This window comes from Podarcis vaucheri (assembly GCF_965113315.1).
Source record: "Podarcis vaucheri genome assembly, chromosome: 9".
NCBI lineage: Eukaryota > Metazoa > Chordata > Lepidosauria > Squamata > Lacertidae > Podarcis > Podarcis vaucheri.
The window spans coordinates 22,420,862-22,444,796 of record NC_138767.1 but is presented as its reverse complement, the minus strand read 5'-3'; the positions used below and the strand labels follow the sequence as shown (position 1 = coordinate 22,444,796).

At 41.3% G+C, this 23,935-nt stretch overlaps 1 protein-coding gene across 1 annotated transcript in view; it reads right to left on the bottom strand.

Moving 5' to 3' along the window:
- The window catches only part of BANK1 (B cell scaffold protein with ankyrin repeats 1), a 233,271-nt gene that overhangs the window by 152,587 nt on the left and 56,749 nt on the right, over positions 1-23,935 (bottom strand). Inside the window, exon 3 of the mRNA XM_082236941.1 lies at positions 7,603-8,004. Within this exon, the coding sequence (XP_082093067.1) occupies positions 7,603-8,004 (402 nt within the window). The remainder of the gene's footprint in view (positions 1-7,602; positions 8,005-23,935) is intronic.

The window sequence follows — 23,935 nt, the reverse complement described above, 5'->3', positions numbered from 1 at the left end:
TTTTGTATGGATCTCTAGGTGAATCACTATATATGCTTCCACCTGATGGCGTACAGGTAAAACAGGGATTTGTTTGTGCTCTAAAGAAGTCCCTTTATGGTCTCAAACAAAGTGCACGGTGTTGGCACACAAAACTCACTGAAGCATTGTTTTCTCTAGGTTTTCAGCAAGGGAAAGCTGATCCATGTGTATTTGTCAAAGAGGAAGGGCAAAAGAAGCTGTACTGTTTGTTTTATGTTGATGATATTTTATTCTTTTGGAAAGATGTCACAATGTACAATAACGCCCTAGCTCAACTGAAAGAGCACTTTGACATGAAAGATCTTGGTGAGGTAAACAACTACCTATCTCTGGAAATAGAGAGAGATCAAGATGGTAACATTCTAGTACACCAGTCACGGAAAATTGCTGATGTGTTAAGCAAACTAAACCTGATGGATGCTAACCCTGTAGACACACCCATGACAACAGGTTATCAGGTAGAAGACACTGAAGAAGCATTTTCTGACACTACACTGTACAGAAGTGTGCTAGGCAAGCTAAACTTCATTGCCAGATGTTCAAGACCTGACATTGCTGTTAGCTGTAATTTGCTAAGCAGACAAGTTAACAATCCTACTGTTAAGGATTGGAAAGCTCTGAAATGCATAGCACGCTATTTGAAAGGCACTATGCATTACAGACTGAGATTTAACAATCAGAAGTCTGGTGGTCTTGAGATTTTTGCAGATGCAAGTTTTGGAAGTGACACTACAGACAGGAAAAGTACGTCTGGAGTTTGCTACATGTACAATCAGGGTCTATTTGATTGGTCATGCAAGAAGCAAACAACAATTAGCTTAAGTACTTGTGAAGCTGAACTGAATGCACTGTCTTATTCACTTAAGGATTGTGAATGGTTGTTACAATTGTGCAAAGACATGAAAATTCCTGTCAAATGTCCAATCCAGGTTTACCAGGACAACAAAGCATGTTTGGCTTTGCTGAATTCGGAAGGTTGTAAGCAAAGCACGAAGCACTTGCAGTTGAAGTTGCAACATGCTAGGGAACATATTCAGAAGGGACTCGTAACGGTGTCCTATATGCCAGGTAATGAAATTCCTGCTGATGTATTGTCCAAGATTGTATCAAGGGATCAACACTGTACCTATGTACAGAAGTTGGGTTTGTACTGATATTGTACGAACACGCTGCCCAGTGATGTTCACAGAAAGGGGGAGGATGTTGGTTTCTGCTCTCTTCACTGTGCAGCAAAGTGCTTGTCACAAGACAATGTTTACATTCCACAGTCAGAGTACTGTTGGGTTTTCCCACGGGAATGGGAAGCTGGATGTGACGTACTCTGGCTTCCTGTTTTTCACTGATCTCTCGGTGTTCGTTATTCCGAGGAGAAGGACGGTTGCTTCTCTGCTCCCGCAGAGGCAAGATGCATGATTGTAATTTCTCTACAATGAACTGTAAATAAAGCAACTTAAAGCATGTGGCACGTACTATTCATCATTCCGTTGTGCAAAAGGACTCTGCTATATCAACAGAGTCAGAGACAGAAGAATGAAATTCCTATTTAAATATGCATTTTCACCTATATTCTCAGAAAATTAGCATTTCTGAAGTATTTTCTCAGAAAACATGCATATTCTAAATGCATAGTGTCCCAAATCAGCATTTTGTCCAGATCAGCATTACCCCCATCTCCTATTTTACCATATTTTTCGCTCGATAACACGCACCTGACCATAATACGCACCTAGTTTTTAGAGAAGGAAAACAAGAAAAAAAATCTGAATGAAACAGTGGATGTATCATTTTTGTGCTTCATGCTGTGGCCACAGACATGTGATTTGACGGTGAGTTTGGGGTAGCCCAATGCAAAGATCCTGAGGATCCATGTGGATCCATGCTTTGTAACCACATTTTTGCACCATTGCAGCCCCAGGCAACAGTGGGTGCGTGATTTTTTTGGTGCAGGCTGTAGCCATGGATATGCTATGTGATCTGATGTTGAATTTGGGGTGACCCTATGCAAAGATCCTGAGGATCCATGTGGATCCATGCTTTGTAACCACGTTTTCATACTATTGCAGCCCCAGGCAACAGTGGGTGCGTGATTTTTTTGGTGCAGGCTGTAGCCATGGACATGCTATGTGATCTGATGGTTAATTTGGGGTGACCCAATGCAAAGATCCTGAGGATCCATGTGGATCCGTGCTTTGTAACCACGTTTTAAGTGGGGAGGGAAGAAAAAACATAGAAGGGACAAGGAGCACCAAGAGGGGTGTGCGGAGAAGCAGTTGGCTAAGAATGCAGGAGAGGGGTTTTACCTGAGGGAGGAAAGGAAGGCAAAAGTTCCCCCCACGCACCCACCCAAGCCAGCCAGCTCTCTCTCTCTCTCCCACCTGCATGTTGCAGCACCGGAGCACGGAGAGGAATTAGAAGGAAGGACGCTCTGTTTTCCCCTCTGCTTGCCTGGAGGGGAGGGGTTTTCTCTGCTCTTTGTTCCGTTTGAGCAAACACAGTAACAAACAGAAGCGGGTGGGCAGTAAGACCCTGAGGCAGAATGCAGGAAAGCAGCAGCTTCCTCTTTTCAAGGCTTCCCTTCTCCGGATGATTGATATTTGCCTGATTTTTGCCTTCACTCGCACCTCTCGGCTCCAGGGACCACACATTCACTCAATAACACGCACAGACATTTCCCCTTACTTTTTAGGAGAAAAAATCTGTGTGTTATAGAGGGGAAAATACAGTAATTGTTAAATTGTTGCACTGATTTAATAGACTTGTCTTATCATAAACCTTAGTTTCGGATGTTTATTTTAAAGTTTCAACTGAATTGTTTTATTTGTGTTCTTATTATGCATCTTTCTATTTTTATTTTTATTTTTTGTAGCTGCTTTTATACTTGTCACCCACTTAGAAGCCACTTTGGCAGTTGTAGCATATTAATTAATTGATTGCACCCCTCTCTCTTGTTTCTTACACTATTTGTAGGGGGTGTTGAGCCAAGAACTGCATCCCACAGGAAGGACATAGGATGCAGCTTTATATTGAGTCCACCTAGCTCAGCTTTGTCTACATTGACTGACAGGAGCTCTCCAGGGTTTCAGGTAGAAGTCTCTCCAAGTCCTACCTGGAGGTGCCAAGGGAGATGCCTGGGACTTTCTGCATGCACAGCAAATGCTCTACCACTGAGCTACGGTCCTTATTCCACCAAATTCAGAGAAATGTGAAATCCAAATGATAACTGTGTTGTCATTTAGACATTAGTCCAAGAGCTGGTGATCAGATGTGTTTGCACTGGAATCCTCAAAGAGCGGGACACGGGTGGTGCTGTGGGTGAAACCACAGAGCCTAGGGCTTGCCAATTGGAAGGTCGGCAGTTCAAATCCCCGTGAAGTGGTGAGCTCCCATTGCTCAGTCCCAGCTCCTGCCAACCTAGCAGTTTGAAAGCACATCAAAGTGCAAGTAGATAAATAGGTACCACTCCGGCGGGAAGGTAAACAGTGTTTCCGTGTACCTTTCTGGTTTCGCCAGAAGCGGCTTAGTCATGCTGGCCACATGACCCGGAAGCTGTACGCTGGCTCCCAAGGCCAGTAAAGTGAGCACTGCAACCCCAGAGTCGTCCGCGACTGGACCTAATGGTCAGGGCTCCCTTTACCTTTACCACAAAGAGCAAATTGCTCAGGCATTCCAACCTGAAAGTACCCATTGATGGGGGACAACAATAGGAGAGAGTTATTGCCTTTATGCCCTGCTCCTGGGCTTCCCAAATGCCTCTGCTTTGCCCCTGTGGGAAATAGGATCCAGCAGGGCTCTTCCACTGTTCTCAGGAAGACTAGAAATTTCACTGTATGTTCAGATGCTGCCAAAAATGGCAACCCACCACAATAACTAAACTATTCTCTTGTCTATGCCTAGCCTAAAGCACTCAGTGTTCCCAAGCAGTTTCCCATCCAAGTACCGATCAGGCCTGATCCGACTTAGCTTCTAAGATCAGACATGTTCAGGATGTTATGGCTGCAGGAGTTTGGTACATCCAGTTTTAACAGCCAGGCAAGTAAACCCTGCTAGTGTTTCAAGGTAATATGACAGTGCTTTTGTTCCAGGTCCTCCAAGTTCCTCATTCCAAGTTACTGCTGGAACGAAATAGCATGCAGAATATTATTTTACCAGAAACATTATGTATACCACCATTCTGGGAAATTAAGGTACATGCAGTGCTTTGCAAGCTTCTTACAGGTCAAGTGGACCCATAATTCCTACATTTCCCTGGGCGTATTCTAGCATTAAACTGGGACAAATGGACCTAGTCTTCATGCACATGCAAACTAAAATGCTTTTTTATGGCTTTTGAGTGCTTCTTTTATACTCATAATATTTTTTCTAGCAAGCTTTCAAGGGACAAGAAAAACCCATAATGAGAAGCTATGGGCTGGATGTTGCCGAACGATTTGTACTGCACACGCTCTCATTAATTTACCTTTAGGCTCACAGAACGGGCCCTTTGCATATGGAAAAAGAAAACATGCTTGCCAAGTATTTTAACTGGGGGTGGTGGGGAGACAAAGTCTATTTCACTTTGTCAGTGCATGTAAATATTCCTCTTTCAGCCAACAGATACACATCAGAAATCTTTAACTATATGCTTCAAGAGTATTTTCAACAAGAATTTAACCATAAGGCATAGGAGAAGAAAAGTAAGGATTTGCATAGACAGTTCTATCGCCACCCCCCATGTTTGAACTACTTTTGGGAGACACTTGTGAGCAACTCTAATCTTTATGCATCTGCAGTGTTACTAAAATGTTCTTAGTTCATGTAGTCCTTTTGCAGTTTCTTGATGGATACTATCCGTATTCCCACTATAGCAGGGGTGATGTGGTGCAGAAAGAATGAAGATACATCACAATTAGTTCCTTTTCCTGTGACATCTTTGGTTTTCAAGCATGGTTGAATACTTTAAACTGGGAAGCTACATTTTTAATGAAGTACACATTTTTTTATAGCCAACATTAAGTACTTTTAAGCCCCATAGATCTGAACTGGAGAGAGTTAGACATATGCTTAAATCTTCCATTGACTTAGAGGTACTTGATTTGAGATACATTTTGCCTTTTGCCTTATATTTAAAAACTTAAATATAATACATTTAGGATATACTCGGGGAAATATCTGGATATATGGTAACCATTTCCTGCTCTATAGCAATTTTAAGGGGATATGGTTACCATATAATGATTTGATATTTTGGGTGGTGCTGTGGGTTAAACCACAGAGCCTAGAAGTTGCTGATCAGAAGGTCGGCGGTTCGAATCCCCATGATGGGGTGAGCTCCCATTGCTTGGTTCCAGCTCCTGCCAACCTAGCAGTTCAAAAGCACGTCAAAAGTGCAAGTAGATAAATAGGTACCGCTCTGGCAGGAAGGTAAACAGAGTTTCCGTGCGCTGCTCTGGTTCGCCAGAAGCTGCTTAGTCAAGCTGGCCACATGACCCGGAAGCTGTACGCTGGCTCCCTCGGTCAGTAAAGTAAGATGAGCACCGCAACCCCAGAGTCGGCCACGAATGGACCTAATGGTCAGGGGTCCCTTTACCTTTTTCAGTTGACATATTGTTTAAAGTTCCTGGCACTTATAATCCTTTATGCTGCAAAAGTAGAGAGAAAAGAAAACATTTCTATCATCTATAGCAGTGATGGCCAACTCGGCCCTCCAGCTGTTTTGGGTCTACAATTCCCATCATCCCTAACCACTGGTCCTGTTAGCTAGGGAGTTGTAGTCCAAAAACAGCTGGAGAGCCAAGTTTGGCCATCACTGATCTATAGTGAACTTGGCCATTCATGCAATTTATAGTATTGCTGGAATATTGTACAAATTTGTACAATATTTGAAGCTTTTGATTATTATTATTTTATATATGAGAACCAAGCACAGGAGTTAGCTAGACTTGCCAACTTACATAACAACAGCAACTATCATATGAAGAATATATTCCAAATATTGAAGAATGAAGACCTAGAGGACTGTGTCTTAGTAACATAACATAACACATGCATTGCATGGAAAAGATCTCAAGTTCAAACCACATCATTTTCATGTAGTGCTGGGAAAACTTCTGTCTGTAACTTCAGAGAGCCACTGCCATTGTTGACAGTACTGAGCTAAATGACCTGACTTGGTATAAGGCAGCTCCCTATGTTCCTAAGTTATTAGGTCTCTTCTGCAACAGGAAAAGGGGTAAATAAAATATGCACAATTATGGCCAAATGGAGTCATTATGTAAGAACTAAGGACAACCATGGGGCTACCTTAGAAAAGTTTTCAGAACTTTTCATGTGGTCCAGAATTCAGCTGCAAAGATCTTGGTGGGCTCACTTCCCTGGGTCCAATTTGCATGGTTGCCCATTTGCTTCTAAGCACAATTCATACTGCTAATGATATTCTTTTAAAAGCCCTAAATGGCTTAGGTCATTAGAATATCTTAGGGATGACTTCCCATTCTATCCTGTCTGCTCCCAAGTATCAGGAGGAGTGGCCTTTTCATGAGTCCCGCCGAGTGTTGAGGCATGGCTGGGGTGAGACAAGAGAAAGGGACTTCTCAGATTATGGAGCATCTTGCTACTTCCATCACTGTTTATTCCTAAGCCCCTTTCATGACTGAATCAAAGAAAGCACCACATGATCACTGGGAACTGGGACACATTGCTGACAACACACCCCTAACATCCACACTTGTGAGAAGCTCAGACTGTCCACGCCCTTGTTAGCCGCCCCATGCCCACTAATAACAAGGAAGTTCTAGAGAGTCCAATGGTGCACTTCAGGTCTTCATCTGGTGCCTACAAAGCCTCTGAGCTCCCCACTCACTGTCCCCTTAGTCATGATGAGTTCTGTTACCTTTTCCTCCCTTAAAAATGCATAGAATTGAAAGAGGAAGTGAGACGAGTGACCTTCTTTCCCACTTCCTCTTTCAGATGAATTCTACCGGATACAAGTTTTACTGAGCTATCTCTTTGAAAAACAAAGTGACACATCTGTCTGCATCTTTACTCTCTTGGGCAAGGATGGGTGGTCTGTGGGAGTGAGGAGAAAAGTGTCCAGAAATCCCCATCACTGAAAAATCCAAATGTGACTTTCAAAGTTGGTGACACCTAATTAGGAATTCTCCATTGTTTGCATTACAAAAAAATGCAAGAAAAGAGTGTGTGCATGTATCCATGCATTTCTTTTTCTTTTTTAACAAAATTCCAATAAAAGGTTCTTTCAGTTCACTTCTCCCCCCCCCCACCTTCCATGTTACTGTAATATATGCAAATCACATCAAAGTTGCTTTTCAGATGGAAAGAATATAAAAACCATTCCTGCTTATTGGGACAAAACCATATGACAAATAAATCATCATTAGGCTTAAACTATTTATTGAGCCAACTGCTGAGCTTCAGAATATTTTAAGACTCTCTCAAAAAATGTGGAAGCACACCTATCTGCTGTGCCCCAGTCCCTGAAAATAAAGTGGATTTTTGAGAGAGAGGAAGGAGGACGAGGAAGAAGAAAGAAAGAAAGAAAGAAAGAAAGAAAGAAAGAAAGAAAGAAAGAAAGAAAGATGTTACCTTGTTGAATAATGCCAGTAATCACTGCAAGGTATACTTCTGGATCATGATTAGTGGTAATCAACAGATTGTGTGGGTCTATATTCAGTATTTGATAGATAGTGTCTGAACTTTCAATCCCACAAAGCAAAACAACCACCCTTTCAGGAGGCTGAAGGATCTTGTCCAGAAAACGTCTTTTCTTTTTGTTCAGACAATTAACAAGTCCACTTGAAAGTATCAGCAGTTTACATCTGTAAGATCCCAGGGATGGCAATCCCAGTGGGTGAATGAATGGAGATCCCATGTTGTAAAGCAAGATTCTGTCCTCTGATAAGAGATGCTTGAAAATTGTTTTTAAATACAGTGCCCATTCCTCTGCATCTTCTTCATGGATAATAACAAGACTGCCCTGTGCATTTTCTGAAGAAGAAAAAGAAAAAATATTTACAGATAAGTGTCACTTTATATCAGTGGCTAATAATTTCAGATGCGATTAAAGATTGATTCACACAAGCCCAAACGCATTCCATTCATGAAGAAATTAGCATGAAACTTGCATGAAAAATTGCCATGTTTGGATCAGACCTGATATAGCCATTGACATTGGTGATCTTTAGAAAATACCATACTGAGCCCAGGGGATTTTGCTGCCTATGGTGAAGGACAAAATGGCAGCATGCAGTCCATGTACAACTCTAACCGGACTGGCAGTCGAATGTTACACATATATAAATATATATATATATATATATATATATATATATATATATATATATATATATATATTCAGGGCAGACGTACTGTTTAATAGGTTATTGTATTTTCGTGTTCTGTTGGAAGCCGCCCAGAGTGGCTGGGGAAACCCAGCCAGATGGGTGGGGTATAAATAAAAAATTATTATTATTATTATTATTATTATTATTATTAGCCAGAATGAGTTGACCATGAGTGCAGCAGCAGCAGCTGCCCCTAACCATTCCTCCTGACCCTACCAGCTGTTCTCTTCTGTTGAAAGACAGAGCTGTATGGGTCATGCACAGTGAGAGATGGCTGTATTTTGATTGAAAGTCTGCCACCTGACAGTCCTCTAGTTGAAGGGATGCCGAAACCATGTCCAGTTCAAAGGTAAAGAACCATAAAAGCTAGGAGTCTTCAAGCTGCCCATCAACAGCTAACATCTAGATAACAGAATGAGCAGGCATACAGATCACCTGGTAATACAGTGGCACCTCGGGTTAAGTACTTAATTCGTTCCGGAGGTCCGTTCTTAACCTGAAACTGTTCTTAACCTGAAGCACCACTTTAGCTAATGGGGCCTCCTGCTGCCACCACGCCGCCACTGCACGATTTCTGTTCTCATCCTGAAGCAAAGTTCTTAACCTGAAGCACTATTTCTGTGTTAGCTGAGTCTAACCTGAAGCATCTGTAACCTGAAGTGTATGTCACCAGAGGTACCACTGTAATAATAATAATAATAATAATAATAATAATAATAATAATAATAATAATAATAATAAATTTATTACTTATATCCCACCCATCTGCCAGGCCTCCCCAGCCACACTAGTCTTCCCCACTATGGTGAGACATATTTTATTTCTGGTTAAATTATACTCATTATTTCTTAATTTGCATCTATATATTAGCACACACAAATTTCATATAAATCTCTCTTCTCTTTTTTGCTGACGCATTCTCCTTTTTGGGGGGTGGGGGTGGGAAGCCAAACTGGCCACTGTGCTCAGAAGGTCGAGACATCTGAAGGGCTTCATCCTCTTCAGTACAGGTGAACATTCAGACTCAGAATATTAAAAGGGAGGTGGTTGCTGAAGCTCATGCATTAGTTTTTGTGAAGCTTTTCCCAGGATCCTCTTTGCTCGCAGGCAGGAAGTGAGTTTCTCATTAAAAAATAATAATCAAACCTTAACTTTAGGTCTCCACAGTTCCACACCGGTTTGCAATTATTTTTTAAAGCCCTCATGAAAATTCATCAGTGTTCCTGTGAAAATTTCTCCTAATATACACATGCTTCCTTGCAATGATACCTACACGTATTGTATGCATTTTGTACACATTACATGGCTGGGGGAACTGCACTGTAAAATATGTACAAGTGTGAATTTCAAAAAATGCCTGTGTTTCAATTTATATTGTTTGAAGAAGTATGTGTTAGGTAGATTCACCTTTAAATGTGACCTGAATTGATCTTTTCTCCCCTAACCCTGTTCTAGCCTGACAAGATTCTGAAGAAGGACAGCTGCAATTGGAACTCCTCCTTGACGCAAGGCCGTGAGATTTTTCACAATAAACTGAAAATGAACAATACTGTACAGACAAGAGTTAATCCTGAGTTCCTTCTCTGGACTGTACTTTTCCTGGGATGTCTTGTGCTCCTTTTTTATAGGTCTGCATATAAACATGTTTTTTAAAAAAATAATCTCACGTTAAATTAAAGCAGACAGGCTTCACATTTATTTATTTTTGGGAGCTTGGCTACATTGTGTGGAGGTAAAATGAAGTGACATGTGAAGCATAATCTTACCTGTGACATGGCTACTGTAGAGAATAAGAGCCTATTAGCTGCACTAGGTCTATTGATCATTAACAATGTGTTGCATGGCACAATGTGACACAACAATGAATATAGGTAGTTCAATTGCTCCAGGCTTATTTCTGCAGGAAGCATAATAGGACTGTGCTCCCACAGCAATTGTCACACTGTACCACAGCTGGAGACAGCGAAGAAAAGCAGCCCAAAGCCATGTTTTGTAAAGGTTTTTTAAAAAAGAAAATTAAAAAGAGGGCATGAAATGCACCCTGCTCTCGGCTACAATACTGTCATTTTACTTGGTTACTGGTGGTAGAATTCTACTAGAATTGTCATATAGTTAGTTCAGATTCATGCCACATAATTAACTGCAACTATAATATAATAGGACATATTTACACATTATTGCGCGTAGGAATATGCACTAGTCTAGGCATGTCTACTCAGAGGTAAGTCCTATTGAGTTTAATGGGGCTTACTCCTAGGTAAGGACAGATCCTGAAGCTGAGGCTCCAATACTTTGGCCACCTCATGAGAAGAGAAGACTCCCTGGAAAAGACCCTGATGTTGGGAAAGACTGAGGGCACAAGGAGAAGGGGACGACAGAGGACGAGATGGTTGGACAGTGTTCTTGAAGCTACCAGCATGAGTTTCACCAAACTGCGGGAGGCAGTGGAAGACAGGAGTGCCTGGCGTGCTCTGGTCCATGGGCTCACGAAGAGTCGGACACGACTAAATGACTAAATTACAACAACTCCTAGGTAAGCATGTCTGAAATCCCACACACCAGCTTTTCAAAACCTCTTGCCGTCCAGATCTTTAGGACTGCCAATCTCATCAACCCTAACCACTGGCCATGCTGGCTAAGGCAGATGGGAGTTGTGGTCCACAAGAGGGCACAAGATTGGGGAACTTAAGCCTCACTGAACACAGGAATATAGGAAGCTGTCTTAAACCCATCAGAGAATTGGTCCATCTAACTCAATATTGTCTGCCCAATGGGTATTGGCTCTCTAGGATTTCAGACAGGAGACCTACCTAAAGATTCCAGGTACTGAACAAAGGATCATCTACCATTGTTTGAATTACAGGAGACAGGCAAAGGAGGATCACCCCAAGCTTTTGTGATGGTCCATTAACTAGAGTTTTTGAAGGCTAAAGAGGGCTAAAAAATGGGGAAGGGTAGACAATGGATTTCAGTAATGGTCCCCTAATTCTTCTTTCGTAGTTTCAGCACTGACCTCTACATGCTGCTGTTGCAGTAACAGGCAACTCCTGCACTTCATGTATAAAACGTAAGTTAAGGGGAATGTTGCCCTCTTAAAACTTAATAGAACCTATCACACTTTGACAAAATTAAGCTATGCTTCACCTGTTTTGTACTTGGAAGCCCTGTGGAATAAAAATGTATTATTAGTTCTGCAATGAGGAACAAGAGGCAATTGTGTGCTGTCATCCAGAGCATAATAGGAGCTTTCTGACAAGGTAAAGCATTCTCTAGGTTACTGGTGCGCGGCCACCCATAAAGGCGTAATATAACAGAACCACCAAATGTGGCATCTAACCATTGCTCAGAAAGAAATATTAATTCTGTGACGTTGAGGAAATAAATGAGCATTTTCTTTTGTGATATATGCAGGGGATATAGGAGGGGATGGGAGCAGGCCGACAGCTAGGGATGGGCCACAAATTCAATGTAGGTTGCATTTAAAAGCAAACCTATCTTATTTGCACTTTCCAAAACAATATGCAAACTGAAACACAGCAGTCCGCCCAAACTGGCACTTCTCCAAATTTTGCAATGCTGTTCTCCAGCCAAGTAATATGTGCAAAAAAGCTGTGCTCTACCATGATGCTATAGGCAATAATGTGCATATATCACCAAATATAATATACAGAATGCACCATATTGGAAGCAATTACTTTGCAAAAATGTGTACGTTGGACAAAGTTGCATACAAAAATATGCACATGGTGAATTTTCATGAGGGCTCTCTTTAAAAAGACAACAAACTTTTGCAAACTGATGTGGAAATGTGGGAAACCGTTCTTAAGATTGGAGGAACAAATAACTGAGATAAACCAAAATCCACAGACTCACCCATCCTTATGCTCTACCATGATGCTATAGGCATTTCTCCCATGCATTAAAAAGTCTATAAACTCAATCACCCATGTCTTTATAAGATTAAAGAAAGAATTTCCCAACATAAGAACACAGCAGTCTTGGCTCCAGAAAGCAATGTTCTCCAGCCAGCACCTTGCTTGATTACTAAGAGCACTCTGAAGTTTTATAAGCAGCCTTTAATCATCTTCCTTTCCATTAGTGGCACATTTCTTTGAAGCCATATGACTTAGACCCCCCACCCGCATCATTTCCCATTATCTGAGAGCGCTGCTAAAGTGCTTTGGGTTATTCTACCCATACCCTAAATTGATTTCGGTTTTGCTTTATGAATTTGCCATCTAACAGTCCACCAGCCTAGAGATGCTAGAAGCATACATGTGTTTACTTTTTGGATGAAAAATAGTGTTAAGAAGTAAGGTTGCTTCCCCTCCTCCTTAGATAGTGTGCAGTTCCTGGTTCTCAGCCAGAGAGAATACTTCTTAATATGCAAGATGAATAGAAAAGAAAAGTAACTCGATTAATATTGCCTTTTCCTGTTAGTCTGGTTGAAAAAGGTGCAGATGGACACATTCACTTCCAAGCATCCAGTGGTTGCTTTCCATATCATAGAACCACAGAATTGTTGGAAGTTCAACTAGTCCAACCCCCTGCAATGCAGGAATCTTTTGCCCAACATGTGGCTCAAACCTACAACCCTGAGATTAACAGTCTCATGCTCTACCAAATGAGCCATTCCATATCTGGGGAAAGTGCTATAGTTTAGTGGTAGAACATCAGCTTTGCATGAAGAAGGTCCCAGGTGCAGTCCTGAGCATCAAGCCAGTTTATGGCAGCCATGGAAATGGTAAATTCCATGGTAGGTGGTATTAAGACTTTTTCTACAACCCATTTTCTGATAGCAACTGAGGGCGAATCAATGAAAGATGCAGGAGAAGGCTTGAGATCCTTATGGTACCTATTCACCAAAGTCTCAAGTCTATTTCACACTTGCATGCTCACTCGATTATCATTACTGCACAACCATCACTTGTGTATTGGAACATCAAGTGATGGCTTCTCTGTGTGAATGGGGCATCACAGATAGAGCAATACAGACAGAAAGTTCATATCAATTGGCACACAGTGGAAGCCATATTATCCACATAGTCACTAGTTTTGGGACCACCTCCCTCGCTTCTTGCATGACCCATTGACCTTCAACAGTTGTCCCTTATCATAAGACATGCTGCTTGTTAAATTATCTCACAAATGGTAGCACTATCATCCCTTCTCTATTTTCAAGGATCTAGAAAAGAAATGTGGTGATTTCAAAGTGACTTTAACACTGATCAATTGTGGTATGGAGAGGGAACCCTATTACCCACCAAATAGCTAAAGAACAGGCTATGCAGCCAACAGTCATCAATACTGGGTGGAAGGGAACAGCTCGAAAGGACTACTAAGTGCACTCTGATACACTCTACAAAGTGCAATAATTCATGTGCATTGTGTCCTTGGGATTTTCTGCCTGGCATGCTTCCTGTGTGTATTTTCAACGAGTAGGTTTTGACTTTGTGGACCAGGAAACAGAATTGGAGTCAGCTTAGGACTTGGTTCCACATTGTCAGTGCGGAAGGCCAGGCTTTAAATCTGTTTAAAGAGTTTGTGTGAATTTCAATAGGTGGATGGTGCTGGGTGTGTGTGTGCATCTTGAATGGAGTTTCTAGTAGCTTCCACCATTCACACACTGCTTCCCCATGAACCTTATAGACAGTGCTCTGAATACAACATGTTTCCAACATATATATTTAGGCAGGAGCAACCTGCTAGACCATCTAGTTGGCTGACCCCCAAGGCCAATCTGTGTCCACCTGGACACAGTTCTCGCCTCAGAGCTTGTTACTCTCAGAAATTTGGCCCTATCATTAGGCAGAGTGAGGTGACTGCCTGAGCTGACATTTCTGGGAGCACAGAATGGACAAGACACTCTGTGCCCCCCCTCCTAAGCTAACATGCTGCTTTCAGGTGCAGTGGGGATACCAATGCTAGTTTTGAAGCTGCTAGTCTGGTCAGTTTTTGTACATGGAATTGGGGAGGCACCCTCCTGCCTGCGCCTTGGACAGCAAAATGTCTTGGTGTAGCCCTGCAAAGTAACGGTCAAATGATGTGTGGTTTCAAATATGTATTTGTCATTATCTTTCATTAGTATTAATACGAACTGTAGACATTATTTTCACCAGGACTGCAGTGCACATGAAAAATAAGTTTAGCCATTTCTCTGCAATTGCAGTCCCAATGAAAATCCCTTCACCTGGCAATCAGTGTTAGGGAAAAAGCTCCCACTGGAACTAATTTGGGTTTTGTCTCTAATGCTAATTGCCACTAGACTGGGGGGGGGGGAGAGAGATTTAAGTTTGGATCATGCCTAGGGAAGGAAGGGTTAAACTGCTGCTTCCGTTTAGATTAGATTTGTTTGGGCAGTAGTCAACCAATGTGTCCATCAACACAAGCATCTACACTTACACAACAGGACTTTCCCTTTTCTCCTCCCCACACATGCCGCTGTGCCCTCCCCAATCCTACTCCAGAGAGAGGGGGGAACCCCTAGAACAGATTTAGGGAGCATGGGGAGGAGAATACTATTTTGTTGCACAAGCTGAAATTCTTACGTTCATGGCACTTTCATATAAACCTCTACACTGGATACAAGACTTCATTTGTATCTAGTAATTCCATCATCAGAAAATAAAAGTTTTAACAGTGTGAAGGCTCCATTTAAATTGCCTCGGAACATTCACATTCAATATTTTAAAGCTCTGGCAACATGTTCGCACACTATTCATTCTATATAGCATGTAGACAGAATCACAGAATTGTAGAGTTGGAAGGGATGACAAGGGTCATCTAGTCCAACTCAATGCAATGCAGGAATCTTCTGCCCAACATGGGGCTCAAACACACAACTTTGAGATTTAGCATCTAATGCTCTACTGACTGAGCTATTTTGACCTTCAGTGTTTCATGTGATTCCATGATTTCTGCCATGGTTCTTAATCCCTACCCATTTACATTAAAATAATAAACTTTTAATAGGTGTTGGCTTGACCATATCAATTTCTTCCATCAGTTAATTACTTTTGGAAGATCAAATTGCATATAAAGGCAGACATCTCCCTATTTGATTTGATTTTCCACACTTGCAGAAACTTTCCTATTAGATCTGCACAAGAATGATAATGAAAACTACAAACTCTTCCCTGATTGAATTAAATCAAAATTTGAAGCCACGATGTTTAAGTACAACCAGAAGGCTAGTCTTGAGGGCTACTATCTCTCTGCTTCCTAATGTAGCCATTGAGAGGGAAGGGCAGGTTGAATTCTAGATGAAGTAGTTAACATCTCTCAGAATTAGGTCTTCTGCTTGGTTTGATTTTGTTTATTAAGCCACTATTTTCCTTTAAACAGAGGATGGCAGTGCAATGAGAAGAAAAAATTCTGACATGCTAAAGGCAGAAAGAAAGTTGCAGAGGCTAATCTTATGAAAGTGATACTGACTTAGCTCACTGCCACTATGATTGCATCCCAGCACCAATGACACACGTCCATCAAGTGGGACATGAGATTGGCCCAAACGAGGCATGTTCATCCCACAATCTGTTCTTGCATAGCTACTGCTGCTGCCTTTTATCTAACTAGTGCCCAGTGGATGGGTGAGCCAGATTAGGACCAGGGCCAATTCAAGGTGCTCACATTGATGTTTAACACCCTAAATGCCTTAGGCTTCAAATAGCTGAAAGATTGCCTCCATCCTGATTTAGGGACTCTCTTGGTAGTTCCACCACCCTCAAAAGAGAAACGAATTGCAATTCAGGAGAAGGCTTTCTCTGTGGCAGCTGCTAAAGTGTGGAAATCCCAAACAGGGACACTCAGCACTGTCATTGCTCAACTTCTGGTGTATGCTAACAACGTCTCTCTCAACCATGGCCTATGAAAGTTAAGGTCAAATATTAGGTCAGATGAGGTCCAAAGCTGTGTGTATGCACACATATAGGCAAACCGTCTCATTCAAGTAGCAGCAGAGCAGTAGAGAATAGCCAGTAGCAGGGAAGCAGTCCACAGCTTGGATGCTTTATTTATTTATTTATTTATTTATTTATTTATTTATTTATTTATTTTTATTATTATTTTGAATCAATTATTATTTGATTTACAAGCGTAGAGTTACAATACAAAATACATATCCATATTTAGAGATTTCTCCGAATCTCTAGACTCCGCACCTTACCCTCCCTGGGTCCTGTTATGAACCTTTTCAACTGCATATTATTTCATCATCCAAATTCTATATCTCTCCATTTTGTCCACAATATTTTCTACATTACAAGTGCTATTACAATCCTGCTAAAGTTTTCATCTGCTTACAGTGGTCTCTCAAGTAAATTATAAATTTTCCCCACTCTTTATTGAAGTTTCGGTCTTCTTGTTCCTGAGTTTCCCCGCACAGTTGGGATGCTTTAAATGAACATAGCAAAGCACAAATACAAATGATATACCCACACATGTACCCCTACTACCCAGTGGCTGTCAATCTCTGCTTCTTCCTTAGTCTCAGTGTTTCCCCTTGTAGGACTTAGCAGGGAGGAAGGGGACAAAACTTGAATTAATTGGTGCTCTTCTGGTTTATCTTTGTTGGGTTCTACTTGTTTTCTGGCTTCTGCTTGAATCATGAAGGTTACTGGGAAATGCTGATAATGAACTTGCCACCAGTCACAATTTTTTCCAGGTAAGAAAGTATCTTTGTTTATGCTTTGGTATATTTCCTGGCTTGCTTTTGTCATTTTCTCATCTTGAGTGAAAACCACCTCTACCAATATAAATTCTTGTCATTGCCCAGTGATGCATCTGAGCAGTGTTCCTGGGCTATAATTTATCTATGTTGTTCCACATTTGTAAATACTTTTGAAGGGACTTCAGCCACATCTTGTAAATGCAAAATGTAAATGAAAAGCATGAGTAGCCCCAGTACAGAAACTCACTGGTGTGACATATTATGCAACATGCATACAACCCTATCGCTATGGCTTCCGGGAATTTATTGTCTCGAGGGTGAAGTAGATGGAAAAGATTGGATGATTGATTTATACTATAGTTAGTCTGAAAAATCAGCAATAAATGAAGCAAATGCATAAACATATCTAAACTCTACTGAATGTACTCTTAGCAGAAAATAATATTATTTCAAAGCTAACATATATAGCAGCTGCCTTGAATGCTTCCACAGAAAATATATTGCCCCCACTTCAGTCATTTCGAGTTGCAGCTGATGAAGTCTAGTAAAAATTAGATTCAGTCTTTCTAAAATTGGTTAATCTTGATCTGTGAACAGAACTGGTTGAAAGCCTTCAGCAATAAGATTACAAAGCTACAAATGCAGAAAGCAAGTATGAAATTTAACTGGAGTTTTTTTATTAGAGACAGTGGGCCACAACCTCGGTTTGAGTAAATTAGCAAACAAACAAACATTTGTTATAATTATCGTTTTCACCAACTGAACCACTGACACGACTTTTATTTTTCTGTCATGAAAGCTTGAAACCAAGACAAATTTTCTGAAAGCAGCTACAAGAGAACAATTCAAACTCCAATACTTAGAGATAGCATTGGAAGTCCTATTTTCTTTGAGACTTCTTTTGGTTTCTTTTATTGGTTGTGTCTTAATTTTAAACAGCTAGCTTCTTTTTTATTACATAATTATGACTTAGGGGGCAAATGATTAGCCTGGTTTTAGAGATGAAATTGTGAACTTAGGGATTGAATCTGACTATCCCAATCCATTCCCGCCATGACAACAACTCATTAAGAGTTTAACAGACCAAGAGTTGCTCCTTGGCAAACACTGTAGCAGTTGGTTAATTAAAATCCTCTTTACGTATCATACCCTCCAACATTTCTCCAATGAAAATAGGGACATCCCTTTCCATAATGATAATTTCACTATTTATACCTCACATGCATCTTACTGGGTTGCCCCAGCCATTCTGGGCAGCTTCCAACACATATAAAAGCATAATTCTTATTTTATTATTTTATTACTTATACACTGCCCATCTGGTTGGGTTTCCCCAGCCACATAATAAAACATCAAACATTTTAAAAAACTTCCTTATATAGGATTGCCTTCATACAGCTTGGGGCGGGGCATATTGGATAATTCCATACCCTCCAACATTTCTCCAATGAAAACAGGAACATCCTAAGGAAAAGCATGACATTCCAGGATCAAATCAGAAACTGGAACGGCTTCTCTAAATCGGGGATGTCCCTGGAAAACAGGGGCATTTAGAGGGTCTGACATATGTGGGACTACTCTAGAGTCAGCTATTCAGGCAGTGAAACCACTGGATTTTCCAAGATGAAGCACGTAGAAAGGGGATAATTGTACAATTATTGGAAGCACGACATTATAGCTTGCAAATTTTAAGGAGAATATTTGCATTTATGACCATGAACTCTAAATCTTGTCTTGTATCAGATCTTTTGTGACATCAGACTTAGGTTCTAGGAAATTACAATGAGCAAACATAATAAAAATATTTCACAATGAGCATTCTTAAGAAACTCCTATTCTCACAGAGCTACAGTTCTCTGAGTGGTTTAACAATCAATCCCTCTTCCCCGAGAGCTCTGGAAATTGTACCTCTCTAAGGTATATAGTAGTTTAATTGTATCTCAGAATACTAAACTTCTAATTTAAATGATTTTTTTGATGAAGAGATCAATTTTAGAATGCTATTTGATAACTAATGTTGTTTCTCGTGTGCATTATTGAGGTCATTCTCTGGAACTCAGCCATATAATGAACATATCTATTCATTACACCCAGACAGGTAATCTACAGAAAATCAAAGCAGTAAATTGTGACTCTTAATAAGCACTGATAAAAGATTTCAAATCAGTCTGTGATCAGAGAGCTAAAGATGTTGGGGCATTTCCATCCTCAGGCGTCTCAAACAATAAATGTCTAATAGGGCTAATTTAAAAGCATGCATTGTGTTTCCTACTTCCAGTAACACAGAAAGTTGGAGGATGGCGACAGCTCTATCTCTCCCCTCCCCCACACACCAACCCACAGGAATTGACCTTCCTTTTGAGGTTAGAATGACACAGAACACAGAAGTCCTAAGATAAAATGTACAGTGTTTGAAGTAAAGTAAGAATTTCTCACACATTTCCATATTCTTTCCATTACTAATGGCACGACAGTTTTGAAGCTGGGTTTATTATTCTCCCAAGACAGCATAATTTTATTTTGTTTTATTGTATTATTATTTTATTTTCTAATTCACAACTTTTTAAAAAGAAAAATCACTTGCGCCTTGCATGATACAGTAAACACTGCAGACTTCAAATGGTAAATCTGAAAGGAACCCTCTTCAGAACTTTGAACAGGTACAGGTTTAAGTCAGTGACTTCCATTCAGATAACTAGGGCAGTTTCTGCAGACATGGGAGTGTGCATCTGATCTCCAGTACTACACAGAAATGGCTGAGTTCATACAGTTGTTTTAGGTCCTGTTTCCACATAGCTGTTTCCAGTGCCTGCGTAATTCTTGGAATCTGGTCAAAGCAAGTGTGTAAATAGCATATGTTTCATGCTAACTCCAGTTTTAAATAGAGCCAGAACGGAGAATACATCTCATTTCTGGTCCACTTGGTGGAGTGGAGAAAGGTGTACATAGCCCATCCAATGGGCCATGTCTGGTCACCACCCCCAGGTGTACCAGTGGGAACGGAATGTCTGAATCACCTAGGATTCACATAGGGGTCACCTAGGAGAAAATGGCTGCTTGTAAATCAGCCGTGAGATTTTCATCTCTGTGTTGCCACAGTGCAGGTGGCATTTGAACACTCCATTTCCATGTTTGGAAATGCAAAGGCATTGTTGGTGCATTGGGTGAAAAGGGAGGAATAGTGTGTGCTCGCTCCCTTTCACACAATGGGCCAGATTGCAGGGAAAGCGCAGCCCACACCTTGCATACACCTTGATAAAGGTCTAATGTTACTTCTGTGTTATGCAAGTTCACAATGAGGATGAGCCAAGGTTTCTAGCTGTACCCAGACCAGAATGGGAGCAACAATGGAGCTATGCAGCTACATGAATGGGAGAGGCTTTACACAGAGAATGAGACTGAGTAGCCATAGCCCTCTAGACATTTTTTTTTTACTACAACTCCCATCAGCCTCATCAGTGGATAGGGATGATGGGAATCGTAGTCCAACAATGTCTGGAGGGTCACAGTTCTCCATTTATGCAGCATTCCAAAAGTTAGCCCCCTGAGTGATTTCCTATCCCTGATTGAGGGCATGCTAAACACTGTGGGTTAAACCACAGAGCCTAGAAATTTGCCAATCAGAAGGTCAGCGGTTCGAATCCCCGAGATGGGGTGAGCTCCCGTTGCTCAGTCCCAGCTCCTGCCAACCTAGCAGTTCGAAAGCACGTCAAAGTGCAAGTAGATAAATAGGTACCGCTCTGGCAGGAAGGTCTCTGGTTCCGTGTGCTGCTCTGGTTCGCCAGAAGCGGCTTAGTCATGCTGGCCACATGACCCGGAAGCTGTACGCCGGCTCCCTCGGCCAATAAAGCGAGATGAGCGCCGCAACCCCACAGTCAGCCACAACTGGACCTAATGGTCAGGGGTCCCTTTACCTTTACCTTTAAACACTCTGGACTTCTGTTCCAAGATGCAGATTAAAACAGTTAAGCATCAGAATTTTAATTACCGACTTTTTAAAATTGTGACTATGTTTCTAGATTGAAAAACAATGCAAAACAAGGTAAGTCTGATGTCTGGCTGTTGTGATTATGACATTTATCTTCATGAAGGTGGTGAGAAGCAGTAACTCAAGTGTGGCATAACCATTAGTGAAGTATTCTGTCATTGCCTCTCATGTGCACTGAAGATGGATGTCATAAAAGATGAGTCATTATGTATGCTTTGGATTTATTTACAGAGCACATTCAGTTGTACCAAAATTACAGAGACAATTGAAAGAACTAGGACTTCCTATTGAGTAGGCAATCCATGTATAGGATTGCACTGTTAGGCTACAATCCTATACTCCAGGCATGGGCAGACTTCAGGCTTTCAGGATCTCCTTTGCTTATTTACTAGGTCGCTGGGGGTCCATGTACCACAGAGCCAAGTGCAAAATAGCCCTATGGCTGAACCACTAATGTTTCCAAACCAGATGCCCTCAACTAGGGATGGTGGTGAGGATTTGATTCACTTCACAGTTGAAAGTGAATTTATAAAATCCGCATTTTTTGAAACATGGCTGTCTTTCAAAATTCATACATCCAAATTTAGCAGTGTGGTTCTCCAGCCAAGTAAGGAATACTAAAACTTCTGCAGATTTCATGTACCAAAATAGATATACTATAATATGCTATAATAATGCATATATTAGTGAAAATAACAAAACTGCATTATATTAGGGAAAATATAAAAAGCTATATTGTGTATAGCAGGAGAAATAGCAAAATGCATGTAGCAGGAGAAATTCACTCAAAAATATTGACAAATTTTCACAAGGACTTTGTAAATAAATAAATAAATTGCAAACTGATGTGGAGGACTGAATAATATAAGGTTGAAAAAAGAAGGAACTGAGAGAAAACGAAATCAACATTTTCATCCATCCTAAGCCTTGCCATTGTCTTTGTGAATTGTCTTTACACCTGCATAAAATAAATATGCAGAGTATGGGACTGTGTGTTACTTATCCTTAGGAAAGCTATCAGTACAGGATATCTTACATTTGACACGTTCTCCTAATTGCAACATGTAATAAAAAAATACTGGATGAAATTTGCTCCAGCAAATTTGCTCCAGTCTAGAGAGAGGCCATTGTTATGGAAATGGAAAATGATGTCATGGGGACACCATTGTCATGTAGGGGGGTTTCAGATGCTTCCCCAAAGAGGGGCTCATGGGACTACACGGCCCAGCCAGTGTCACATTTAGCATGCATCAGAAGGAGCTCTATGCATGTTTTGATACATTAGGACAGATCTTAGATTTCTTATGGGCAAGAATTCTGCAAACACACATTGGAACACCCCTCCACAGAGTCCCCCCTCACATGTGCCAAATGTGTGGCAAGAAGAGGATGACCATAGACTTCCGGGGTTGACGCGATCTGGGAATGGCGGATTCCCTCCGAGCTCCGGAGGGAATCGGCTCAGCAGGGAACGGGTCTTTGCCGTGCCGGCGACACGGGGACCCTTAAAACCGCAGGCGCGGAATGCCTGCGGACTGAAGACTCGGCGGGTGCCTTAAGTGCCCCCCCTGATTCGCGAAGAGCCTTTTTAAAGGCTGCGGAGGGGATACGGGGGGTGGCGCGGCACTGAGAGTCCATCGCTACCTCTGCTGAGCGAAGCCGCGAGCCATGACCGGAGAGCGCTGACTTCCTTCCTTGAAATTCGGCTGAAAAAACAACCCGTGAGTAATTTGGACTTGGCTTTTAAGAAATTTATCCACTGAATTTGAGACGATCGGGGGATGTGCTAAAAGGAAGTCCGCACCCCCTACCTTGCAGACGATCTAGAGCAACGAAAAAAGAACTAAGCTGGAGTGCCTACCCTGTAAAGGGTGAGTTCTAAAAAAGACAGTAACTTCCAAGATTTGGAAATTTTGAGCAGGAGAGAGGAGTGTTGGATGTTTTATGTTCTGCTGTAAACAACCCCCCTCCCGGGCCCGGGAGCGTCCTGCTTTGGAGCTGGTTTAAGAAGCGCAGAGTTTGACAGCTGTCAAAGCTGTCAAACGGACTGTTAATAGTGGAAAATTGTTACCTAAGTTACCTCTGGATTAAAAAGAGTTACAATTGATCTAAAATTGTTGGAAATAAAGAAACAATAACAACACAGAGGACTGTTGGGGAAAAGAATACTAAGTAACCAGATTCCCTCTAGAGGGAATTCTGTGGAATTACAATGGCTGTGGATGGAAAGATACTGGGAGAAATCGAAAGGATGTTTTATTTGGTTGGAATCTTACAAGAGCAGACTACGGCTATGAGTGAACAATTGATGACCTTGACTTCTGAAACAAGTAGTCCTGCTGAATTTAAAGAGGACCTCAATGAGAAAGAATCCACAGCTGAACCAGAAATGATAATAAAAGCAGAGGAGAAGACAAAACAAGAAAAAGAAGAAGTGACGTGGGAAAATACTGAGCAGAAGCTGACGCCTGTGGAATACAAACAAGGAGACTATTGGAGTAAATCTACTATAAATCCACGAAAGATGCAGAAGACGAAAGTGGAGGCCCTGGGAGTTTATGAAATTAAGGAATTTAAAATAAAGAAATATAATTGGGGCCTCCACATAGACTCTGACTTTGATTACCTTCAAGATTCATGCCTTGTGGAAACTCTTCAGCAGCTGTTTGCAAATATGGGAAGAGACTTTGGACTGATGGTGAAAGAACTCTTTCGAGATGTGACGACTGGCATAAAGGGTTACCAACAAGACCGGCGGAGAGGGACTGAAAGAGACTGGAGGGCCTCGGACGTGAGGAACCCGGGCTAAGAACTGTTATTTTGGACATGCTTTGGGAAGGGACGCAAACCGGGGATGGGAGGGAGGGAAAAATTAAGTTCTAACAACACTCATGATTATGGGATTTGGTTAAAAAGATC